The 21830-nt window shown below is 46.1% G+C and overlaps 1 protein-coding gene across 1 annotated transcript in view; it reads right to left on the bottom strand.

Annotated features, from left to right (window-relative positions):
- The window catches only part of TNFAIP8L3 (TNF alpha induced protein 8 like 3), a 41809-nt gene extending 20507 nt beyond the window's left edge, over positions 1 to 21302 (bottom strand). The window contains exon 1 of the mRNA XM_033109661.1: positions 20924 to 21302. Coding sequence (XP_032965552.1) covers positions 20924 to 20975 — 52 coding nt within the window. The 5' untranslated portion in view covers positions 20976 to 21302. The remainder of the gene's footprint in view (positions 1 to 20923) is intronic.
- Between the last annotated feature and the right edge of the window lie 528 nt (positions 21303 to 21830).

Below are 21830 nucleotides of genomic sequence, written 5' to 3'. Positions count from 1 at the left end.
CATGGGATTTTGGAGAGGAGAGTCCCAGAGTTCAGGAAGAGGCCCGAGTACGGATGACCGCAGTAGGACAGAGGAGCTGCGTAGTCTTCCCTTTCCCTGGTTTTACTCCAAGCTCAATGGCAGCTGCTCTCACCAAGGTCACCCAGGGGCCTTCTAATGGTCCCCGATGTGTTTGGAAACATGGGAGGACATAGTTGTTGTCATAGTATATGAGTGGAGGTTCTACAGGCTATTAGTGGGTGGGGCCAGATATGCTAACTCTTCTGTAATTTCCAGGACAGGGAATGCCAATGGCATCCCTGAGACACACAGCTCAGTACCTGACCTCTGGCAGCATGGGCCCGTCTGTCGGTCTCTGCCTTCCTGAACACTCTACCCCTCGGTCCTTCTCAGCCTCTCGAGGGCTCCTTGTCCTCTGTCCATGCCTGAAGTCTGGGTTCCCTGAGTTTACTCAGAGCCCTCTTTGCCATACACTCTCCCCAAGTGTGAGATGTCACCCTTTGCCCAGGTGGTGATCCCTTCCTGATATATCTCCCAGCCTAGGAGTCTGTCATGAGGCCCATCCCCATATATTTTACTACTTATCAGACTTCTCTACCTGGATTCCCACAGACCCATCACCTTCCACAGGTTCAAAACGTCACTCCTTTCCTTTCTCCAACCTGCGGCAGCCCTCCTCTTTGTATTATAAGTGGCTTGGCCCCATGTCCAGATAAGACCCTGGGGGCCATCCTTGCCTTTTTCCTCTCCCTCACCTCCCACACCTAATGGGGCATCAGATTGTTGATTGAGCTTCCTTAATTGCTCAATCAATTCAAATGCCCCTGACTTTCTCTGCCTCAGTGACACCACCGAGAACAGACCCCTCATCATTTCTCACCCGAGCGATTGTCTATCTCCGCACTCGCGTCTCTACTCTAGCTAAGCCTGCTCCATCCAGACTGTCCTTCCAGTTCTCCCTTCATTCCTTCTCACCTGGGTCCATCTCCTATTTGTCTATCACAGGGACTAGCAAACTACCTTAAAGGGCTAGAGAATAAAGGGCCAAAAGACAAAATAGAGCAAGGTATTTATATAACTAAGTAAATGTAACCATTAAAAATGCTCTTAGCTTGTGGATAATACAAAAACAGGTGGCTGACTGGATTTGGTCTGGGGGCCTCAGTTGGCTGACTCCTGATCTAGCTGTCCCTAAGGAAGGGAACATGGTCGTTTTCTTGAGATTTAACATGTCTCATAATGACTTTATTCCACCCGCATATTTGCTTGATGGTTTGACTGTATTCAGAACTCCAGGTCGAAAATCATTCACCTTGAGAATTCAAAGGCATCAGCTACTATTATTTATCTCTCGGCGTAGCTATTTAGAAAACTAGTACATTGGTAAGGGCCTGGTTTTTCTCTCTGGAAGCTTTTAAGATCTTTTCTTCATGACCAGTCTCCAGCCACGGCCCCAGGTCTCAGAGTTTCCATTGCCTTTGTCTCTGTATTGTCCAGGAGAGTTTGTAAGGTACGGGGGGAGGGGAGAGGAAACAGAGAGGAGAACCTGGGTCTGAGGGGCTGCAAGGAAGGGAAGCATCAAGGATAAGGCAGAGATGATGGTGCCAGGGAGACCGTGCAGAAGGGGGGAGTCAGGAGGAGGACTTGCTTTGGGGTTGGGGGTACAAGGTCAGTAGACCCCTACTGTGAAGCCAGCATTTCTCAAAGCTTCAGTCTTTAAGGTTAAGAGGGGATACCCTCCAGAGGGAGAGGGCCATGAAGGCCAGCGCAGCCATGAGCGGCGGACCCCCTGCAGGCTAAGTGACTGTCAAGAGAATTGGCCTGCCCTGGGCCCCTGGACCCTCTGGCTTCCCTGCCACATGACGGGACTTCCTGATGACCTGACCAGCTGCTCTTAGTCCTTGCCTGGCCTCCGTCCTGCTTGTATGACCGTCTTGGCCCCTAATACCACCAACCTTCACCTCTCTTCAGACTTTGCTCAGACCTCAGCCGCTCTCACTGGATTATGACAATTGGGCAAAGCTATTTTTATGTGGAGATTTTTTTTTTAAAAAACAAAAATGAAACCAACAGACAAAAAACCAAGGATGGCAGGAACCAGACTACATCTCACTCGTGAGCCTCAGCCCATTACTGACCTCCCTCCTTGGGTGAAGAGGAAGCTCGGGGTGGGGGTGTTTGGTGACAGCTCTATGGAGACAGCACCTGGGTGCTTACCATATTTGCTGGTCTCAGGATGTACCATTCATCATTCTTAGCATAAAAGCCTGCATTTTCTAAGAACTTACTTCTTTTTCTATCATTCTGCCTTTTATATTCTCTGATCTGTCCTTTAAAAATCCCAGTGGTCATATTCACTCACAATTAACAGCGAGAGATGGCTGCTTAATAAGGGAACTGACACTGCTTTCCACTTGAATATTAAGGAAGTGATTTTTTTTAATGGGAGGAGGGATTTTTCTGGAAGGGTGAAAATGCATCGTCAATATATATTTTTACATCTGAAAAGGGGTTAAAAAAATCATTATTCATAATATAAACCAAGAAACTAAAGATAGACAAAGTCCTGGTTGATGGGGAATACCAATCATGAAGGGTGGTTGGGGCTAATTTAAACTCTGATAAATGTGAATCTAAAGGGTGAGCACTTTTGTTTCCTACAAACTTCCTGACTGGGTTACCCCTATTTGATGGACTAGAGTAGAATAAGATGGAGATAGGGAGGCAGTAAAGACTTTTGAGACCATGATATCTCTTATTTTCAGCTCCAAGATGCACAAGAAATCCTCAATTAAACTTTGAATTCCTTCAGAAAGATACACATTATATTTAATATCATACAACTCCTGAATAATGAATTTCTTTGGACTGAGAGACTGATAATGGTGGTAGACCAATATATCCTAAAAGCTAATAATCCTGTTATAACAGAATTTTAATTGCCCCCATCTTTTTTTTTTCTAATTGTAAAAGTAACAAAAACACAAAATCAATGGTAAATGAAAAAGTGCAAAGTGAAAATCATTCATAGTTGGGATGGGGGCCAGGGACAGAGATAGGGTCCCGGAGGGAGTGAGGGTCAGGAATGCCAGCGGCACACACTGCTGGTCAGCCAGAAACAGCGAGGCCAGGTTCAAGGGCCAAAAAGGCTGAGTCAGCAAGGTCACCCAGCAGGTCCGTCTGGCCTGCAAGGCTCCCGTGCTCTTGGCCCTTCTGTAGGCCTCAAACCTATAAGCTCATTACCCATCCTGTCTGCACTGCGTCTTTATTGCATGAGGGACCCACAAGGCCCAGGCTGGGTGGGCTCAGAGGGAACGGTGTGATGTGATGGAGGGACTAGAAAGGGGGGAAAGCAGAAGCTGGAGAAATGGGTGAGCAGGAAGGGACTGAGGAGAGAAGCCTGGAATATGCCTCCACCAGGGGGCTGGGAGGACCCCATGATAGGGACCCACGGAGGACTGGTCTGCAGGGGTGAAGGGGTGTGGGGTAGGGGTGTGGGGAGTGTCACGGGGAACTGAGTGCAGAAGAGTTCCAAGGAAGAAGATGGAGGGATCTGGGACAAAAGTGCAAGAAAGTCAGAAGATGAGCAGTGGACTGGGCCCCAGGATCTCACTTGATTTTTGCTTTTAAAATGACATTTCCTGCTGAAAGTTATACATACTGGTTGAGGAAAAACTGGAAGGAAATTACAAAGAAGGAAATTAAAATTACCTATAAACTTACATGGAGTGTTTAACTCTTCCAGTATTAAAATTTAAAAAAAAATGTTTATGTATGGAATGTCAGGAAGTTTCCTCCCCGGTTCTATATTAAAAAAGGGTGTATGCATATGTATGTATACATGTGTGTATGTATAAATAAATAAATAACTAAATAAATAATATGTGTGTATATACATGTATATAACAAAATTTGGATCATTTATTATCAAGCTTTCTTTATACATTACAATGTAAACATTTCCCTATATGTTCTTCAAATTACTTTGTCTTAATAGCTGAATAATATTCCACTATGTAGTCATTATGTATTTAATCATTCAATAACTATTTGAATATTTATTTACTTATTTATTTAATTTTATCCTCTCAGGAGTCAGTTTCCCAAAGCATTGGACTGGATTCTAATCTTTTTATTTTTTACCTAAAAAAATTATTCCCATCCTCCCTCTACCCTACCTCTGGCAACCATTAGCTTGTTCTCTATATCTATAGGTTGTTTCTGTTTTGTTTTGCTTTTTCATTTGTTTTGTCTTTTTAGAGTCCACATGAGTGAAATCATACAGTATTTTTCTTTCTCTGCCTGACTCATTTAACTTAACATAATACTGTCTAGGTCTATCCATGTTGTCACAAATGTCAAGACTTCATTCTTTTCTATTGCTGAATAATATTCCATCATATATATGTCGTTTATATCTATATCTATCTATCTATCTATATCTATCTATCTATATCTATATCTATATATCTCACGTTCATTATCCATTAATTTACTGAAGGACATCTAGGTTGCTTCCATATCTTGACTATTATTAGTAATGCTGCAATGAACATAGGGGTGCATATAAACTTTTCCAATTAGTGTTTTTGTTTCCTTTGGATAAATACTTAGAAGTGGAATTACTGGATTGTATAGCAGCTCTATTTTTCATTTTTTGAAGAATCTCCATATTGTTTTCCATAGTGGCTGCACTAATTTACAAGCCGACCAACAGTGTATGAAGGTTCCCTTTCCTTCACATCCTCGCCAGCACTTGTTATTTGTTGATTTATTGATGATAGCCATTCTTACAGGTGTAAGGTGATATATCATTGTGGTTTTAATTTGCATTTCCTTGATGATTATTGATGGTAAGCATCTTTTCATAGCCATCTGTTTATTCTCTGTGGAGAAATGTCTGTTCAGGTCTTCTTCCCATTTTTTAATTTTTTTTTTTTTATTAAGTTGTATGAGTTCCGTATGTATTTTGGGTATTAACCCCTTATTGGATGTGTCATTTGTGAATATCTTCTCCCATTCAGTAGGCTGGCTTTTGGTTTGTTGATGGTTTCCTTTGCTGTGTAAAAACGTTTGAGTTGATGTAATCCCGTATGTTTATTTTTTCTCTTCTTGCCTTGCCTGAGGAGACATATCCAAAAAGATACCGCTAAAAGCAATGTCAAAGACTTTAAAGCCTATATTTCTTCTAGGAGTTTTATGGTTTCAGGTCTTACATTTAAGTCTTTAATCTATTTTGAGTTCACTTTTATATGTGGTGTAAGAAAGTGGTTCAATTTCATTCTTTTGCATATATCTGTCTGGTTTTCCAAACACCACTTCTTGAAGAGATTATCTTTACCCTATTGTATATCCTTGCCTCCTTTGTTCTACAACAAAGAACATAATTTAATTGACCATATAAGCAAGGGTTTATTTGTGGGCTCTCTATTCTATTCCATTGTCTATATATCAGTTTTCATTCTAGTACGCATACTGTTTTGATTATTATAGCTTTGTAGTATAGTTTGATATTGGAGGGTGATACCTCCCACTTTGTTCTTTCTCAAGATTTCTCTGGCTATTTGGGGTCTTTTGTGGTTCCATCTAAATTTTAAGATTAGTTGTTTTAATTTTGAGAAGAATGCCAGTTGGTATTTTAATAGGCACCGCATTTAATCTGTAGATTGCTTTAGGTAGTTAGGACATTTTAAAAATATGAATCCTTCCAATCCATGCGGAAGGTATATCCTTCCATTTATTTGTGTATTCTTCAATTTCTTTCTTCAATGTCTTATAGTTCTCAGAGTATAGGTCTTTCACCTCTTTGGTTAAACTTTTTTCCTAGATATTTTATGCTTTATGATGCAATTGTAAATAGGATTGTTTTCTTAATTTTTCCTTATCATTATTCATTATTGGTGTATAGAAATGCATCAAATTTCTGTATATTGATTCTGTATCCTGCAACTTTACTGAATTCATTTATTAGGTTTAACAGTTTTTTGGTGGAGTCTTTAGGGTTTTCTATATATAGTATCATGTCATCTGCAAATAATGAGACTTTTATTTCTTCCTTTTTTATTTGGATGCCTTTTCCTTTTCTTGTCTGATTGCTGTGCCTAGGACTTCCAATACTATGTTGAATAGAAGTGATGATAGTGGGCATCCTTGTCTTGTTCTTGATCTTAAAGCAAAGGCTTTCAGCTTTTCACCAGTGATTACGATGTTAGCTGTGGGTCTGTCGTATACAGCCTTTATTATGTTAAATATGTTCCTTCTATATCCACTTTGTTTAGAGTTTTTTTTTAATCATAAAAGGATATTGAGTTTTGTCAAATGTTTTTCTGCATATATTGAGATGATCATATGGTTTTTATTCTTTATTTTGTTAATGGAATGTATCACAATGGTTGATTTATGGATGTTGAACCATGCTTGTACCTCTGGGATGAATCCCACTTGGTCATGGTGTAGAATTCTTGTAATGTATTGTTGAACCTGGATTGCTAATATTTTGTTGAGTTTTTTTTTTTTTTTTTCATCTATGTTCATTAAGGATACTGGCCTATAGTTTTCTTTTTCTGTAATGTCTTTGTCTGGTTATAGTACCAGGCTACTGCTGGCTTCATAGAATGAGTTTGGAAGTGTTCCTTCCTCTTCAATTTTTTGAAATAGTTTAGGAAAGATAGGTATTAATTCTTCTGTAAATATTTGGTAGAATTCACCTGTGAAGCTGTCTGGTCCTGGACTTGTATTTGTTGGGAGTATTTTGTTTTTCTTTTTACTGCTTCAATTCCATTGCTAGTAATATATCTGTTGAGATTTTGTATTTCTTCCTGGCTCAGTCTTGGAAGGTTGCTTCTAGAAATTTACCCATTTATTTTAGATTGTTGAATTTGTTGGCATTCTTTGTAATATTCTTTAATGATTCTTTGTATTTCTGTGGTGTTGGTTGTAACTTCTCTTTCATTTATGATTTTATTTGTATTCTTTTTCCTTGATAAATTTGGCTAAAGGTTTGTCAATTTCATTTATTTTTGTCAATTTTTATCTTGTTTCACTCTTGCTTCCTTCAAGATTGTCTCTTTAACTTTTGCTATTTTAATTTCAATATGTCCTGGCGTGGGTCTCTTTGGTTTCATCTTGTTTGGAACTCTGTGCTTCCTGGATCTGAATGTCTGTTTCCTTTCCTATATTAGGAAAGTTTTCAGCCATTACTTCTTTACATTAAGTTTCTGTTCCTTTCTCTCTTTCTTCTGGGATCCCTATAATGTGAATGTTTGAGTTAAGATTAAGAGGTCTCTTAAACTATCCTTATTTTTTTTAAATGATTTTTTCTTTGTGCTATTCTGATTGGTTAATTTCTACTAGTGTGTCTGCCAAGTCATTGATGCATTCTTCAGTGTTAGCTAATCTGCTGTTGTTTCTTTCTAATGTGTTTTTCTTTTTTTTCTTTCTTTAAAGTTTATTGGGCGACAATTGTTAGTAAAGTTACATAGATTTCAGGTGTACAATTCTGTAATACATTATCTATATCTCACATTGTGTGTTCATCATCCAGAGTCAGTTCTCTTTCCATCACCATATATTAGACCCCTTTTACTCTTCTAGAGCCCTGCTGCCCCTTCCCCTTATCCTCTGGTAACCCCTAAACTATTGTCTATGTCTATGAGTTTTTGTTCTTTCAGTTGTTTGTCTTGTTCTTTTGTTGTTTTTGGTTTATACACCACATATCAGTGAAATCATATGGTTCTCTACTTTTTCTGTCTGACTTATTTTGCTTAGCATTATAATCTCAAAATCCATCTATGTCTAATGTGGTTTTTTTTTTTTTAACAGGACTTTATTGGGGAACAGTGCATACTTCCAGGATTTTTTTTTTTCGAGTCAAGTTGTTGTCCTTTCAATCTTAGTTGTGGAGGGCGCAGCTCAGCTCCAGGTCCAGTTGCTGTTGCTAGTTGCAGGTGGCGCAGCCCCCCATCCCTTGCGGGATTTGAGGAATCGAACTGGCAACCTTATGGTTGAGAGCTCGTGCTCCAGCCAACTGAGCCATCCAGGAGGCAGCTCAGCTCAAGATGCAGTGTTCAATCTTAGTTGCAGGGAGCTCACCATCCCTTGCAGGACTCGAGGAATTGAACGGGCAGCCTTGTGGTTGAGAGCCCACTGGCCCATGTGGGAATTGAACTGGCAGCCTTCGGAGTTAGGAGCATGGAGCTCTAACCGCCTGAGCCACCGGGCCGGCCCTGTCTAATGTGTTTTTCATTTCAATTATTGTATGGTATTCTCCAGGTCTGCTTGTTTTTTTCCTTATACTTTTTAACTCTGTGTAAGTTTCCCTAAGTTCCTCTACTCCACTCTCAAGTTTGGTGAACATCCTTATGACCATTTAGTTGAATTTTGATCAGGCAACTTACTTATCTCCATTTCCTTAGGGTTTTCTTTCTGGGGATTTTTCTTGTTCATTCATTTGAGAGATATTCTTCCGTCTTTTCATATTGTTTGACTTTCTATGTTTGTTATATGAATTAGACAAATTAGCTGTCTCTTCCAGTCTTGGAAAAGTGTGCTTTTGTAGAAGCAGCCTCTGTGTAAGTTGTGTGTGCAGGGTGGTTTTGGCCAGCTGGTAGGAGCCGACTGGGTGCCTCAGGCATCAGGGGCACTGGCGTGCTGAGCAGAAGCGGCTCTGAGTAGGGAGGCCAGGTGCATGTAGTAATGCCTTGTTGATCCCGTTTGCTCCCTTTGTTTGGCTGAAATGGGCTCCAGCAGTGAATCCAGAAATGTTCTTCAGCAACCTTGCAGGTAGGCCAGAGCACCTGCATAGAGCCCCCACCCACCTGTGGAGGTGGAGGGAGATGTAAACAACGGTGCTCATCAGCCCCTCTGACCCCAAAGAAATCCCACTGTGGGGACAGAGTCCCAGAGAGCAGTATCCAGGCTCTCGGCCTCATGTGGAAAGGTGCTGGCTTGTTAGTAGATGGCCATCAGCTGTAACCAGTTAGCCATTGGCCACTGATATAACTGCCGTGGCTGAGCAAGCCAGCGTGGATTGCAGCTAGCAAGGGTTTGGTTGGTTGGCAGAGAAGTGGATAGCGGGTTGTGCATCATGTGGCTCCTGCTTCCTGTGTCTCCAACCCAGCCGCCAGTGTGTGGTACCCGGTAACCACCGTTCTCAGGAGTTGGACCCCCGAGGAGGGGTGGAAGGACATGGATGGTTCTCCGACCAGCACAGAAAAAGCCATGCAGCTGCCAGAGAGCTGGACCCCCGTGGAGGGGTGGGAGGATGTGGACGGTTCTCCAACCAGCATAGGGCGGAGAAAGCAAAGGTCGTTGTGGCCATGTGGGCTGGGAGGTGCTTGCTGGGGCAGCCGGGATGCAGGACTTGTGGTCCCAGGAGGAAAGGCTTGCTGAGTCCTCAGTGGAAGATGTGGGTGAGGTCAAGGTCGTCCCTCACCCCCAGGTTGGGGAAGACTTGGAGCCCTCGCCCTGTGGAGAGGGCTCACGTTGTAAGGCCAATGCACAGCCCTGGCGAATGACTGTGGACTATGGGAATTGCCTTCCATCCCTGATTTGATGGACCGCTTGACTGTTTGCTTGGGAACGTACCACTATGTAGTGGAACTGGCGTATGTTTGCTTCCTATGTCTCACCTGGCCACCAGCGAGACTGATGCAGGAAGACCCATTGTTGAGGTGCAGGCAGATGTTTACTTCCTGTGTCTCCACCGAGAATATGTAAGCACCTTGGCTGTGAGCCACTATTGTTCCAGCACGGTGCCCTGAGAACCCTGGCTGTGCCTGGGAAGTCTGTGCCCAGAAAGACTGGTAGTACCCTGAAAACCCTGGTTGTGCCCAGAAAGCCTGTCTGTGCCCAGGATATTGCTCCACCTCCAGGTTCCTGGCACAGGGCCCCTAGTGGAGAATGCTTGTCATATAGGTTGTGAGGTGAGACCCTGGAAGGGTGGAGTGTGGGGAAAGAGTCCCAGAGAGCCGTTTCCAGGCTCTCGGCCTCACGTGGAAAGGTGCTGGCTCGGGTAGTAGATGGCCATCAGCTGTAACCAGTTAGCCATTGGCCACTGATATAACTGCCATGGCTGAGCTAGCCAGCGTGGATTGCAGCTAGCAAGTGGGGTTGGTTGGTTGGCAGAGAAGTAGACGGCAGATTGCGCATCGTGTGGCTCCTGCTTCCTGTGTCTCCAACCCAGCCGCCAGCGAGACTATAGTGGTATGAACCCCCGATCCATGGCTCCGTTGGTGTTCCTTTTTGGCCTCACCATATCCTGTGTTCTTGTGCGGGGAGCAGGACCAGAGACCCTGCATGACAGCTGGGCATGCGCTTACGTCACCTGGGGCACTGGCCTGCTGGCTGGAGCAACTCCTGGCAGGGAGCCAAATACACAGTGAAGCTATGTTGTTCCCATTTTGGAGGCAAAGTCTGCTGGGAACGCTTCCCAGTCGTCTTGCAGGTAGGCCAAAGCACCCAAATATTGCTCAATACCATTCTACTGAAGTGGAGGGGAGGTAAACAGTGGCGCTCACTGGCTCTTCCTGCAGCTCTTCAAGGGCTCCTTCGGCTTCCCTGCCTTGGCTATTTTGTCTCTTTCTCTTGTTTGTTGTCAGAAGCTGTTCCTTCAGCCCTCAGTTGTCTCTCAGGTATAACTGCTCTTTATATACATGTATATTTGAGTTTGCTCATGGGAAGGGGTGAGTTCCATACCCTACTGCGTCTCCACTATCGTGGACCTCCTCTGACGGAATATTTAGAGTGTTTTGTTTAGGTTGGATGTTCAGTTAGTTTCTGCCCCCTTTTGGGATGGGGAGGCAGTTTTAAATAGTGAAAATCTACCACTTACATTGTGATTTGGGGTAATCTGAATCTGTTTCTTCATCTGTAAACTGAGAATAAGAATCGCTGCCTTTTCTGTGTTCTGGTTTTGCTCTGAGATCGTATGTGTAGGACATCCCATTGTTCTTATGACTTCACAGTTGTTTAACCTTGAATGACTCGGTGGCTGTCGAGGCCACCGGAAGAGTTGGGAAAACGTAAGGGAGGGTAATGGTCTGGCTGTGGTGTTACTGAGATGTCTCTTGGACAGTGGACAGTGAGGAGGAGAGGCCTAGAGGCCTCTGGAAGGCAGGATTCTTGCTCCGGAGAGAGGACTGGGGTAGACTACAGCTTTGGGAATCTTTAGCTTCATGCTGTAAGAATGGATGATCGCTTCCAAACGAGTGTATTGTCACAAAAGAACAAGGACAGGAGCTCAGCCTTAGGAGACATAGGTAGGAAAAAGGTATTCATGAGGGATGCAGGAAGAGCAACTGAGGACAGGTGCAGGGAAACCACAATTAGATACAGTCAGAGAAGTCAATAGGAAAAGCAAGTCAAGAAAATTCAGGATTAACTCTCATCAGATACTGCTCTGGGCTCTCTAAAAGCTGACTCTGTATTAACTTCGCTCTGGCTACCTTGTTTGACTGAGACTGAAACACTGAATTATGCAGTTAAATCCTAAGGGTAGAGAGGCTAACACACATGAACAAATTTCCCCATTTCCTGACAAAAATAAGTCAATCTAAACAAAGATAAAACATGACTGGAGAACCAAAGGCCAATAAATCTATTCCTAAAGCTGGTAGCTGTTAAACTCAAAGTAAATTAACCTTTGCAATTTTCACTGGGCATCTGTCAAACCCACCAAATGCCTCTCGGGTATTAAAAAAATGTAAAAATCTTGTGAGGGCTCCACGTAGGGCTCTCCTGACTGAGAAAGAGGAGAGGGCCAGGCACAAGGGAAGGGCCCGGTGTGGGCCTCTGGTGGTCTGAACTCTGGGCAGATGTGCTTGGGAGGGAGAAACCTCAGGACAAGAAAAAGAGGGGAACGGGCAGCAAGAAACATGGTGGAAGGTGTTGGGAGGAAGAGCAGGGATCCTTTTGCTAACCCAACACCCAGAATAACTCTGCTCCTTTTTTAACATTACATGTTTTGGGGAAGGATAGAGGAGTCAGAGGATCTGGCCTCCAGTTCTGGTTCTGACACTGCCTGGCAGAGCAGCTAGATGACATTAGTGTCCCTGAGTAAATATTTCAGAAGGGAGACTCTTGTTCTCTTACAAAACCCCGTCCCTCCCCAAATAAAACTCTCTGTCATCTTTCCAGCATTGCTTTTGGACTACACTCTTTCGTTAGGCACAGCACATCGATTCTTAGGGCTCAATCTAATTTTCTTCTTTGTATTATTTTCACATATTCTACCAAGAGTTTGCATTCCTTTGGTCAGAAAAATAATGTTATTAAGAGATAGCTCTGGAAGCCCAAACCTAAGTTGTCTAGCTCTGAAGCTCAAGGTCTCGTCACTGAGTTGCAGGCTCATCTTTGAGTTTTCTCTTGTCCTTGAATCCAGCTGGTCGCCATGTCCTGGAAATGCTATATCTGAAATGATTCTAAATGCTGGAGTGGAAAAAAGTGGGTTAGGATCCAGCTTAAGGGCACTCTGATAAAGGGAATGTTGGTTTGTGTTTGGCACCTCCCTTGACTCTGCTTTTCAGTCCTTCTCTCCTCTCAATGTTTGCCACATTCACCACCCAGCAGCAGGTCTCCATGACCCTGGAGATGCACGTGGCTGCAGCATCCTTCCAGGACCTTCTCACCCAGGCAGTAGCTTTGTGCCGCTCTCCCCATCTTCTCTCCCAAACCCCCATTCAGCAGCCCCTGTTCTGGAGCCTGTGCCGGCCAATCCTTGCCCATGTGTTATTGGGCTAATGCAGATAATGTCTGCAGCTTAAAACAGCGCCTACTGGAACTGTAATATCCTAACCTAACAGAAGAAACCTAATGAACGAATCTAATGGTCAGAGATCTGGGCCCCAAGGAAGCTGGTAGCTGCAAAGAAGCCTAGCGGCATCCACTGACCTAACTACATAATCTACCTGATACAAGAGCACCATTTTTAGAGTTAGACTGGCTTCATATCCACTGACAAGCTGTATATCCCTAAGTGAGTTACTTAACTTCCCTGTACCTCAGTTTCCTGGTCTATAAAATGGGGCTTTCTATAGTACCTAGCCCAGAAAACTGGTATAAGCATTAAGTACCATATAAACAATTAACCCAGTCTTAAATACATTGTGTGTGCTTAATTAATATAAACTAGTAAAAATTCAAAGCATCACTATTATTTCACATTCAATACTAGCCCTCTGGGGCTGAACTCTGGCTGGCAAAGACCATCATTACAATTTCTCATCTTGTTGGCTATTTGCTACAACTTCTTAAACACTACTTTCTCTGACCATTTAACCCCAAACTCAGTTTCTCTCCCTGACTTTCTCATTGTCATCCCACAGAAACCAAGGAACCAGACTCGAACGTGGTGGGAAAGAGGCCCACCCTGCAGACGGCTCCCATCCCGTTCCCCCCACAATCAACACTGAAATATCTGTTGACCTCCTTGGCATAACCCACAGGCCCCACGTCAGGAACACGGGATGCGACGCTCACCAGAGCAGCCCTTTACAGAAGTTCCTCCTGCACATGCAATCAGATGCCTCTACTGTAAAACAATACACTGGGAGTCCATAAAGCTGTGTATCATCAAAATGCTCCCTGTCAGGGCTGGAACAGACAACATATCTTTTGAGAAGAGAACCTAGAAGCTAGAAGCTGTTTCTGTGGCTTTTCAACAGTTGAAGCCAATATTTGGACACCACCAAAGGCGCTCCTTTTTCCATTGGCGCACTGAGTTACAAAATACCGGTTCTATGAGGGTGTGTCTAGTACTTCCTGTGCTGCCAAGCCTTCCATTTTTATAGTCTGCATACTAGATTTTCCATGAACAGGCTCAAATTTGTTCCCAGGCAATGATATTTAGGAAACCCAATATGAACATGTAGATTATTCTAACACAGTCTCAGAATTTGTGCTATGCAGTTGCCTAAAGAGTATTTCTGATGTATAAAAACAAATATATATTTTTGGCATGCCTTAATATATGTGGGGGGAAAAGGCATGCACGCTCCTTATATGTTTTCTTGGATTGGGTTGTTAGGGTAGACTTGTTTATTTTTTTAATTCTTCTCTCGCCTTTATTTCTATACTTGTACAAAATACAGCCCAAACACCCACCTACACAGGCATTTTACATAAAGAGTTTGAAGCCAAGTGACTGAAAACCACAACAAAATTATGTATATAGTGTTTTTTTAATAGAGATTTACATGTGAATTCAAGTGGGAGCCAATGGTAACTGGAGGAAAACGAACCAGTTAGAGAAAAGTGCTAATGGAAAGTGTGACTATAATTTGGTCTTGCTGACAAATAAAAAAAGCAGGTGCCATGTTTTTAAAGAGAAAATAACATAGGAAATAGAGCTTTATATTTATATGTTCATGCACATTCTCCCTCCATCTTCAGAAACTTACATGTTGTCTACAATGACTCACCAAAACACCAGTTTTATATTTTGAGTATGACAGCCCTCTTCTCCCATGTGCCATCTAAGGGGCCCTCACTGAGCCAGGCCTATCCTCAAGGCCATCGCTTCCACAAAGCCTTCCCGTCAGAACTCCAAACCTCCATGCCCCATGCTCCAAATCCTGTGCTAGTTATTGCTAATGCTGCCCAGTCTTGCAGGTTCGGATTTGGGTGGATGTTTTCTCTCCCTAACGTGGCTGCAGGGCCACATCTAATTCCATTTTTGTATGCTACCAAAGCACCCTGCACCACTCTGAACACAAAGCAGATGGCCAGCCAGGATCTGCTGGATTGTGTGGATTAACAGTTGGGTGCAGAGCTATGAGGTTTAGACTGGCTAATTTCATCTGGCAATCTAAATTGCCTTAATGAGGTCTGGATAAAGTTGACAGCTCAGTAAGTATCCCCTGAACACTGCTAGTACACAGGGCTGCCATCCCTAATGAACACTGTTGAAGAAATTGGAGGCCACCTGTGGTGGATGCTGCAAAGTCCTACCAAGGTTCTCCTTCTGGAATGAAGGCCCAAACATTCTACAAGCTGATGGGAGTAATACGTGCAGACAGTTTTCCGCTGAAGGGAATGGCTTCACCCAAGGTCATAGCCTGTTCCCTGGGATGGCCTGCATTTAATGACTGATCATTATATCAGACATATAAAGGCCTAGCTCCTCACCCCAACTCAGCACAGTTCTGAGACTGGTGGGGGAGCCAGTCTCCTGCACCTCCCTGCCCTCATCCAACTCAACACACCAGTCTCCTGCCATTTCCCCTCTCCTTTCACTGCTTTTGTACAATCTGTCGCCAACTTCTGGAGAGCTCTAGGGCTATTCCAGCTCTAGAGCTCGAGGCTGTTGTTGGGTCTGCATTGCAGTTCAGCTTCTTACGCTGCCCTGTCCAGGGTCCTTCTCTTTCCCCTCACTTCCCCAGGTATGGATCCCAAGAGCAATCGCAAATAAAGTCACTGTAGGCTAATCTCCACCTCAGAGTCTGCTTCCTGGGGAACCAACCTACAACATCATCCATACATCCATCTACCCAGCCAGCCAGCTGGCAACCTACCACTGTGTTTAGGGCACATGGACGGTGTTGGTGGGAAATGATATAGGTAAAAAGACCCACCCCTTGCCCTTAGTCCAGGACAAGATTTGAGCCATGTCCAGGAATAACCATAAAGTCCGCAATAGGAAGTGACTGGTGTCAAGAGAGAACATATAAACAGAGACGAGGCCGAGGTATAATCCCAAGCACGCGGGTCAGGAATCTTCAGGCACTGGCTTAGTTTGCGGCCATTGGCATATGTGTCCCCTCTCCCCATCTGATCTCAAGCCCTGGAGGACAGGACGGACTGTGTCCTTCTCTCTCTCCGCGTTCCCCATACTTCCCAAACACAGAGTCCCAGACTGTGCAAGGAAGCTTAAAACAATAAAGTAAAACCAAACACTGAACGAAAGCTTTGGCAGTTCCACTTCATTGGACAGGTTTCTGTCTGTCTGTCTGTCTGTCTTTTTAATGCAGAGTTCTCAGGAGGCTCCTCAAGATGCTCGTTCATTTATTCTGTCCATAAAAATCTCAGGAACAGGAAAGCACCAGACAAGGCCCTGACCCTCAGAGCAGCTACAGCCCACTGCACAGACAAGGCAGAAGCCTCTGGAAATGTACACAAACAGGAGTAAGACGTGGGACTGGGGCTAATAGCCAGTGGTACTCCATCCCCAGGCGGTCTCTGCCCTCAGTTGGCCAGTTCATCAATCATCTGTCAGTTGACAAAGGTTACTGAACAGCCTCCACTAGGAGCCTAACTGTGACAATCACAAACTCCAGAACCTCACACTGCCCCGAAACCAATGCCCCGGCATGATTTACTGTCTACAGGGGGAAAGCTCCTTTAAGCCAAACATCACTTCTAAGAGCCTGATGGAAAGAGATGGGCTGGAAAGCATTAGTGGGGTGGGGGAGCCAGTCTCCTGCACCTCCCTGCCCTCATCCAACTCAACACACCAGTCTCCTTCCATTTCCCCTCTCCTTTCACTACTTTTGTACAATCTGTCGCCAACTTCTGTTGTTTGTTTCTCTGAAATGGCATTTGCATCCTTCTTCTTCTGCCTTGTCTTAGTGCTACCGCCCCCTCCAGTATTGTGGCCACACCCAGGGAGCCGAGGCTCCACGCGTAGGCAATCACCACACTTCATGTCTGTCAAATGTGGCTTCTGAAAACCCAGCTGTCAGTTGGTCACGTCTCAGCTCAACAACCAGCTCAAGATGCTCCTTCAGCACCATCAGGACCAAGGTATCAAGACCCTCCTACAAGGGGCCCTCCCTACACTCATCTAACTTGATTTCCCAGTACTCCCTAACATACGCTCTTCACGCCAGTCACCTCCCTGTTCATTTTTACCTTTGCTCAAGTGGTCTCTGACTTCTGGAACACCTTTCCTCCTCTTGGCCGCCTGTCAAATCCTACCACTCCTTGCCACTTTGTTCACACAGACCAAGCTTAGGACCTTAGGGATGGGAAGGACAGGAAGGGCAATGTTAGGAGCTTGCTGGTGTTCCACATCCTTAACTGTCTTGAAGTTCCCCTAGCGCATCCTGACTCCATCTCATGGAAATGCTCTTCTGTCGTACCTACCCAGCCGCAAAGATATCCCGTCAGTGTGGCTGCCCTGGACCATCTAGTGAGTGAAAGGAACTTGTCTGCCTTCAGCTGGGTACACTAACTTGGTCTTACAAGCCAGAAAGGGAAAAAGCTGACACTGCTAATGTTTACTCGCTTGTTGCGTCTTTGGAAAGACTCTCAATCGCTGCTGAGTTAATACACCAAGCTCTAGGGTTTCTGAGAGATGGATAGTGGGTTTGCCAAAGGAGAGACTGCCAAGTTGGGTCTCTGGAATGAATCCAGTGTTCCATAAATGCTGCCTCTCTCCTAATCATAGAAAGAATCATAAAACGAGAGAAAGGCAGAGGGGAGCTGCAGGCAGTAGAATGACATAGAAGCATCATCCTCTGCTTCCTGAAAAACAGAAAATGCAGACTGAGACAAATCTCATCTCCCCCTTCACCCTTCTATGCAGGGAGTTGCTAGGTGAGAGATCTGCCAGCAGGCACTTGAGAGATCTCTGGAAAAGTCTCTTGAATTGGGTGCAGCAAAGAGTAGGTGGTCCTCGGAGATTTCCTCACTCCTGACCCCTTGCTTGGGATTACATCTCAGCCTTGTCTCTTCTTCACATAGTCTCTCTTGACACCAGCCACTTCCCATTGTGTGCTTTACGGTCATTGCTGTACACGTCTCAAATCTTGTCCGGGACTGTTAGCCCCCTAAGGGCAAGAGCTGGGTCTTTTTCACCTGTATCACCTCCCCCCAGGCGCAAAAATGGAAGAGAGAATGGTGAGTACCTCCTGTGCTTCCTGCCACCTTGAAGGGAAAAGTGTGTGTGGAAGACAGGGTACCCTCTTCTTCTATTTCTAAGTGGCTCATCTTCAGGTTAGCAGGTGGATTGGGTAAGGGCTTCTCTGCTTTTCACAAGTTGCCCTAGAGTTGAAGGAAAAGGGTGGTAGTAAAACCAGTAGGTTTGAAAGTCTCCATCTTCATGCCTTGAGCTGGAAGATGAAGAGAGTGAGAAGAGGTATGCATAAATTAATCTCCCCAAACACACAGACACACACACACACACACACACACACACACACACACACACACACCAGAGAGAGAATGGGAGAATGTAAAGGAGAAAATTCAAAACAAACGTTCTTCGGCAATTATATTAATGTGATAATAATGACAACAATACTAATTGTTTTACACATGCCTAGTAATTTACATTTTACAAAGCACAGGGGTACATCATTTCACAGTGTTCTTACAACAAATAATCCAATCAGGTAATAATCAAAATAGCAGCTACCGTTTACTGAATGACTACCAGGAACACTTTTCATGAGTTATTTTATTTAATCCTCACAACCCCCTTGTGGTACTATTGCTATTCCCATTTTACAGAGGAGAAAACTGAGGTTTGGAGAGGCTAAGTAACTTGCCCATCAGGTAGAGATTGAAACCTAGGTCTTTCTGATTCCACAGTTCAGGCTCTTGACCTTAATAAGGCCTGTCTTAGGGCAGAGCTTTTTCACAAGCTAGGGAGGGAAAGAGTACTGAGCAGGAAGGAATCCTTGTATACCAAATCCCTATGAAGTAGGTACACACAGACACACACAAACACACATGAATACTCCAACAGGTCCCACTTGCTCTGCTGTCCTCAGTTACAAACCCATCCAGCTTGCACAGATTCAGGTCCACAGATAAATGCCATATTCCTTATAGGGACAAAGGTCAGCCCCTATGGATAACATACCTGTCATTTAATCTGTATCTGAAGCTGCAATAAGGTCTCCATTTGACATGATGCAGCCACAGCAAGGCGACGAATTAGCGCCTAGCTTTGAAGCTTTCTGATGAAGAATACTTTAAGGCTCAAAAGAATGAGTGAGACTGAATGCCATTTAGCAGAAGGGCTTGTGACATTCAAATAACTGTTCACCTTGTGAGATTCAAGCACACAGAGAAAGAAGAAATGACTGTAGAAAACAGTAAGTCACAAACAAATGGTGACACCTCACAAGAGCTGGCTGCCCTATTCCTCATCGGACCCATCCGACTTCAGTGATAATGTTTGCTGTTAGCTGTGCAGAGGCCTTAACAGAAACAGACATGAACACATACGTACAAGATAACTCCAGCTGTGCAGGTTGGAGGGAGAAGCAACAAGACCTTTAAGAGCTCCTTCTCTCTCCTTTCACCCAAGTACCAACTCTTCTGGAATAGCTCCTCCCTCTTCCTCCTCCCCCTCTCCATCAACCCACAAAAGAGATCTGAGGGTGGGGGTAGGGAGAGCCTCTTAGTTCCTGGGATTTTGAGAGAGTGAAGTGTCAGTGTCACTGCTCCCCAACCCCCTTTTGAGTTCTGAAGATATACTTAGATACACACAGAACACCCACTGGAACTTTTAAATGATGTGAGGAGATCCACAAGCCACCTGTGAAACAAAATCTTGGTGCCTTCACAGTCACAAACATATAGGTAGGCAAAGGGCTCATGTTTATTCATTATATCCACACGTACCTACACAAAGCAGGTGGCCCTTGCATACACACAGGAATCCTCACACACAGGCATGTTGGCGATGCCATCTTTCCTTTCCACCAGCCTCATCCCTTCCCACCCACCTGAAGGTGTTGACCACAGCTGCCCTGTGAGAGGCTGAGGTGTACGATGCAGTGGAAAGGGACTAACTCTGCCCTTGGCTACTCCCTGGCTGTGACATGTGGGCAAGTCCGATAATCACCTGGCTAGGTGCTGTGAAAGTGAAGGGCAATAATACACGGAAGGCCCTTGGCGTAGCGCCTGGCCCTGTCCTGTCTGGTTCCTGAGCCTGCCTTTCCTACACCCACACCTGGGCTGATGGTGCCTCCCTTTACTGGGTCCCCACCCTTAGGATACTGGTCTGACACTGGGAAGAGTGGGGACTAGTCCAGGACCTCGGGTCTGTACCAGGAGGGTCCCAGCTCTCAGGTCACAGGTCTACTGGCCAGGGCTAGCCTTCTGGGCCACAGGCGGGAGCCGTGGCCACTTGGCGCGGGGCTTTCGCGTCTCTCCTGAGTGGACACGAGGGCGGCGGGCAGAGCCCGTCCGTAAGTCGACTCAAGGTTGTGGGTGGCTTCCTCCTGTTGCTCAGTATCAGGGAGGGGCAGGAGAGGACATTCCTTTTTTCCTAACTAAGCATCCACCCATTGCTTTAATAACTATCGATTGCGAAAAGCCTGCGGAGCCTCTGAAAGACGTAGCCCGGCTCCTGCGCGCCCCCACGTCTGTGTCCCCGGACCCCTTGGCGGGGACCTCCTCCGCTCGTGCGGGGCAGCGATGGGCGAACGCTTTTGCACGGGCTCGTCTAGCAGCCTCTGGAACCGCAGCCACTGGCTGCGGTTTGACCCCAGCCGGTCCACCCGTGGGGCCTTTTCTTCCTAAGTCCTCTGTCCTGTCCTCGGACCAGGTCACCTGTTCCGCAGCTTCCGCGGCTCCTGGGGTTCGAGGACCGTGCCAGAGCTCAGAAAGTTATTTCAAAAGGCAGATGTGTTGCAAGCCTTGCTGCAGCAAACTACTGGACGTGGATTTCCCGAACTCTTCCCCACCCCCACCTAGCCAGGGCGACCGGAACCCGCAGCAAGAGTCTGGCAGCGAGGAAAGCCACCCGCAAACGCACCTCCTCTCCCTCCAGCGCGTCCAAGTGCAATCGGAGAAAAAGCCCAAAGCAAACTCACAGCGCGGAGCAATCCCCACTCCCGGCTTGGAAGGGACCGGGCTGCTGGGGATCGGCCTCCCGCCTGGCCGCTCGAAGAAATACTCGCGATTTCCAGCCCCGGCCTGCCCTCCTGCCGGCCCCAGCCCTCCTGGCTGCGATGCCGAGACCCCTCAGTACCTGCCGTGGTCACCGGCTCGCCTTCGCTCTGCTCGCCCGAATCCGAATCCATGCTGCGGGCTACCAGCCGGGCTTCCACAGACGCTCGCCCGTCTGCGGGGCGCTCGGGTCCGGCGTCCCGGCTCCGGCTGTGCGGGGCACTCCGTGCGGCCAGCCGGAGTGGCGCGGTCTGGGCAGTGCGTGGCGGCCGCGGCCAGGGGGCGGCTCTGCAGAGAGAGCGGCTGGCGCCCCGAGCCCCGCTCCCCGCGCCCGCCGGCGATGCCTGCTCGCGAGGCGAGCGCAGGGCGGAGGCTGGGGCGCTCGGAGAGAGTGGGGAGGAGGGAAGGGAGGCGCGAGCGGAGGAGCGGGAGTGGCCGGCGCCCCGCGGGCTCCAGACTGGGGTTAAATACCCCGGGGGGGCGGTGTCGTTCCTCTCATCCGCGCCCAGTGCCGGGCGCCAGGAGCCCGGGACTTACGGAGCGCCCGCGAGGTCCTGCGGGTCGGTGAGGCCGCGCCCTTTCAATGTGATGACTAAGTCCGGAGGATTCTTAAGTGAAAAGGCGCCTCTACCCAAGTAGGAAAAGGAGAGGTTACCAGTGGGAGCCTCGGGGCTTCCCAGGTTTGAGTGCGACTCCACCGCTTGGAGACTTTGGGCAAGTGACTCAACTTCTGTTTCCTCACTTGGAAAATGGGGAAAATGAGAGTTTCCTTTTATCCGGAATGTTTTGGGAGGAGTAAATAAGATAATGCAAGTGAGGGGTCAAAGCAGGGCCTGGCACCCAGCGAGGAAGTAAACAACGCATAGCAGGTATTGCTAACTCGGCTGTTCCTCTCCCGGCGTGGGCGGGGCAGGGTGAACCAGCCGCGGTGGAGCTGGTTCCGAGGGCTGGGAACCCTAGTTCGCAACAAAGTCCAGACCCGCCCTGCC

This window comes from Rhinolophus ferrumequinum, chromosome 6, assembly GCF_004115265.2.
Source record: "Rhinolophus ferrumequinum isolate MPI-CBG mRhiFer1 chromosome 6, mRhiFer1_v1.p, whole genome shotgun sequence".
Classification (NCBI taxonomy): domain Eukaryota; kingdom Metazoa; phylum Chordata; class Mammalia; order Chiroptera; family Rhinolophidae; genus Rhinolophus; species Rhinolophus ferrumequinum.
The sequence above is the reverse complement of the archived record's forward strand: the minus strand, read 5'-3'. Positions and strand labels throughout refer to the sequence as shown.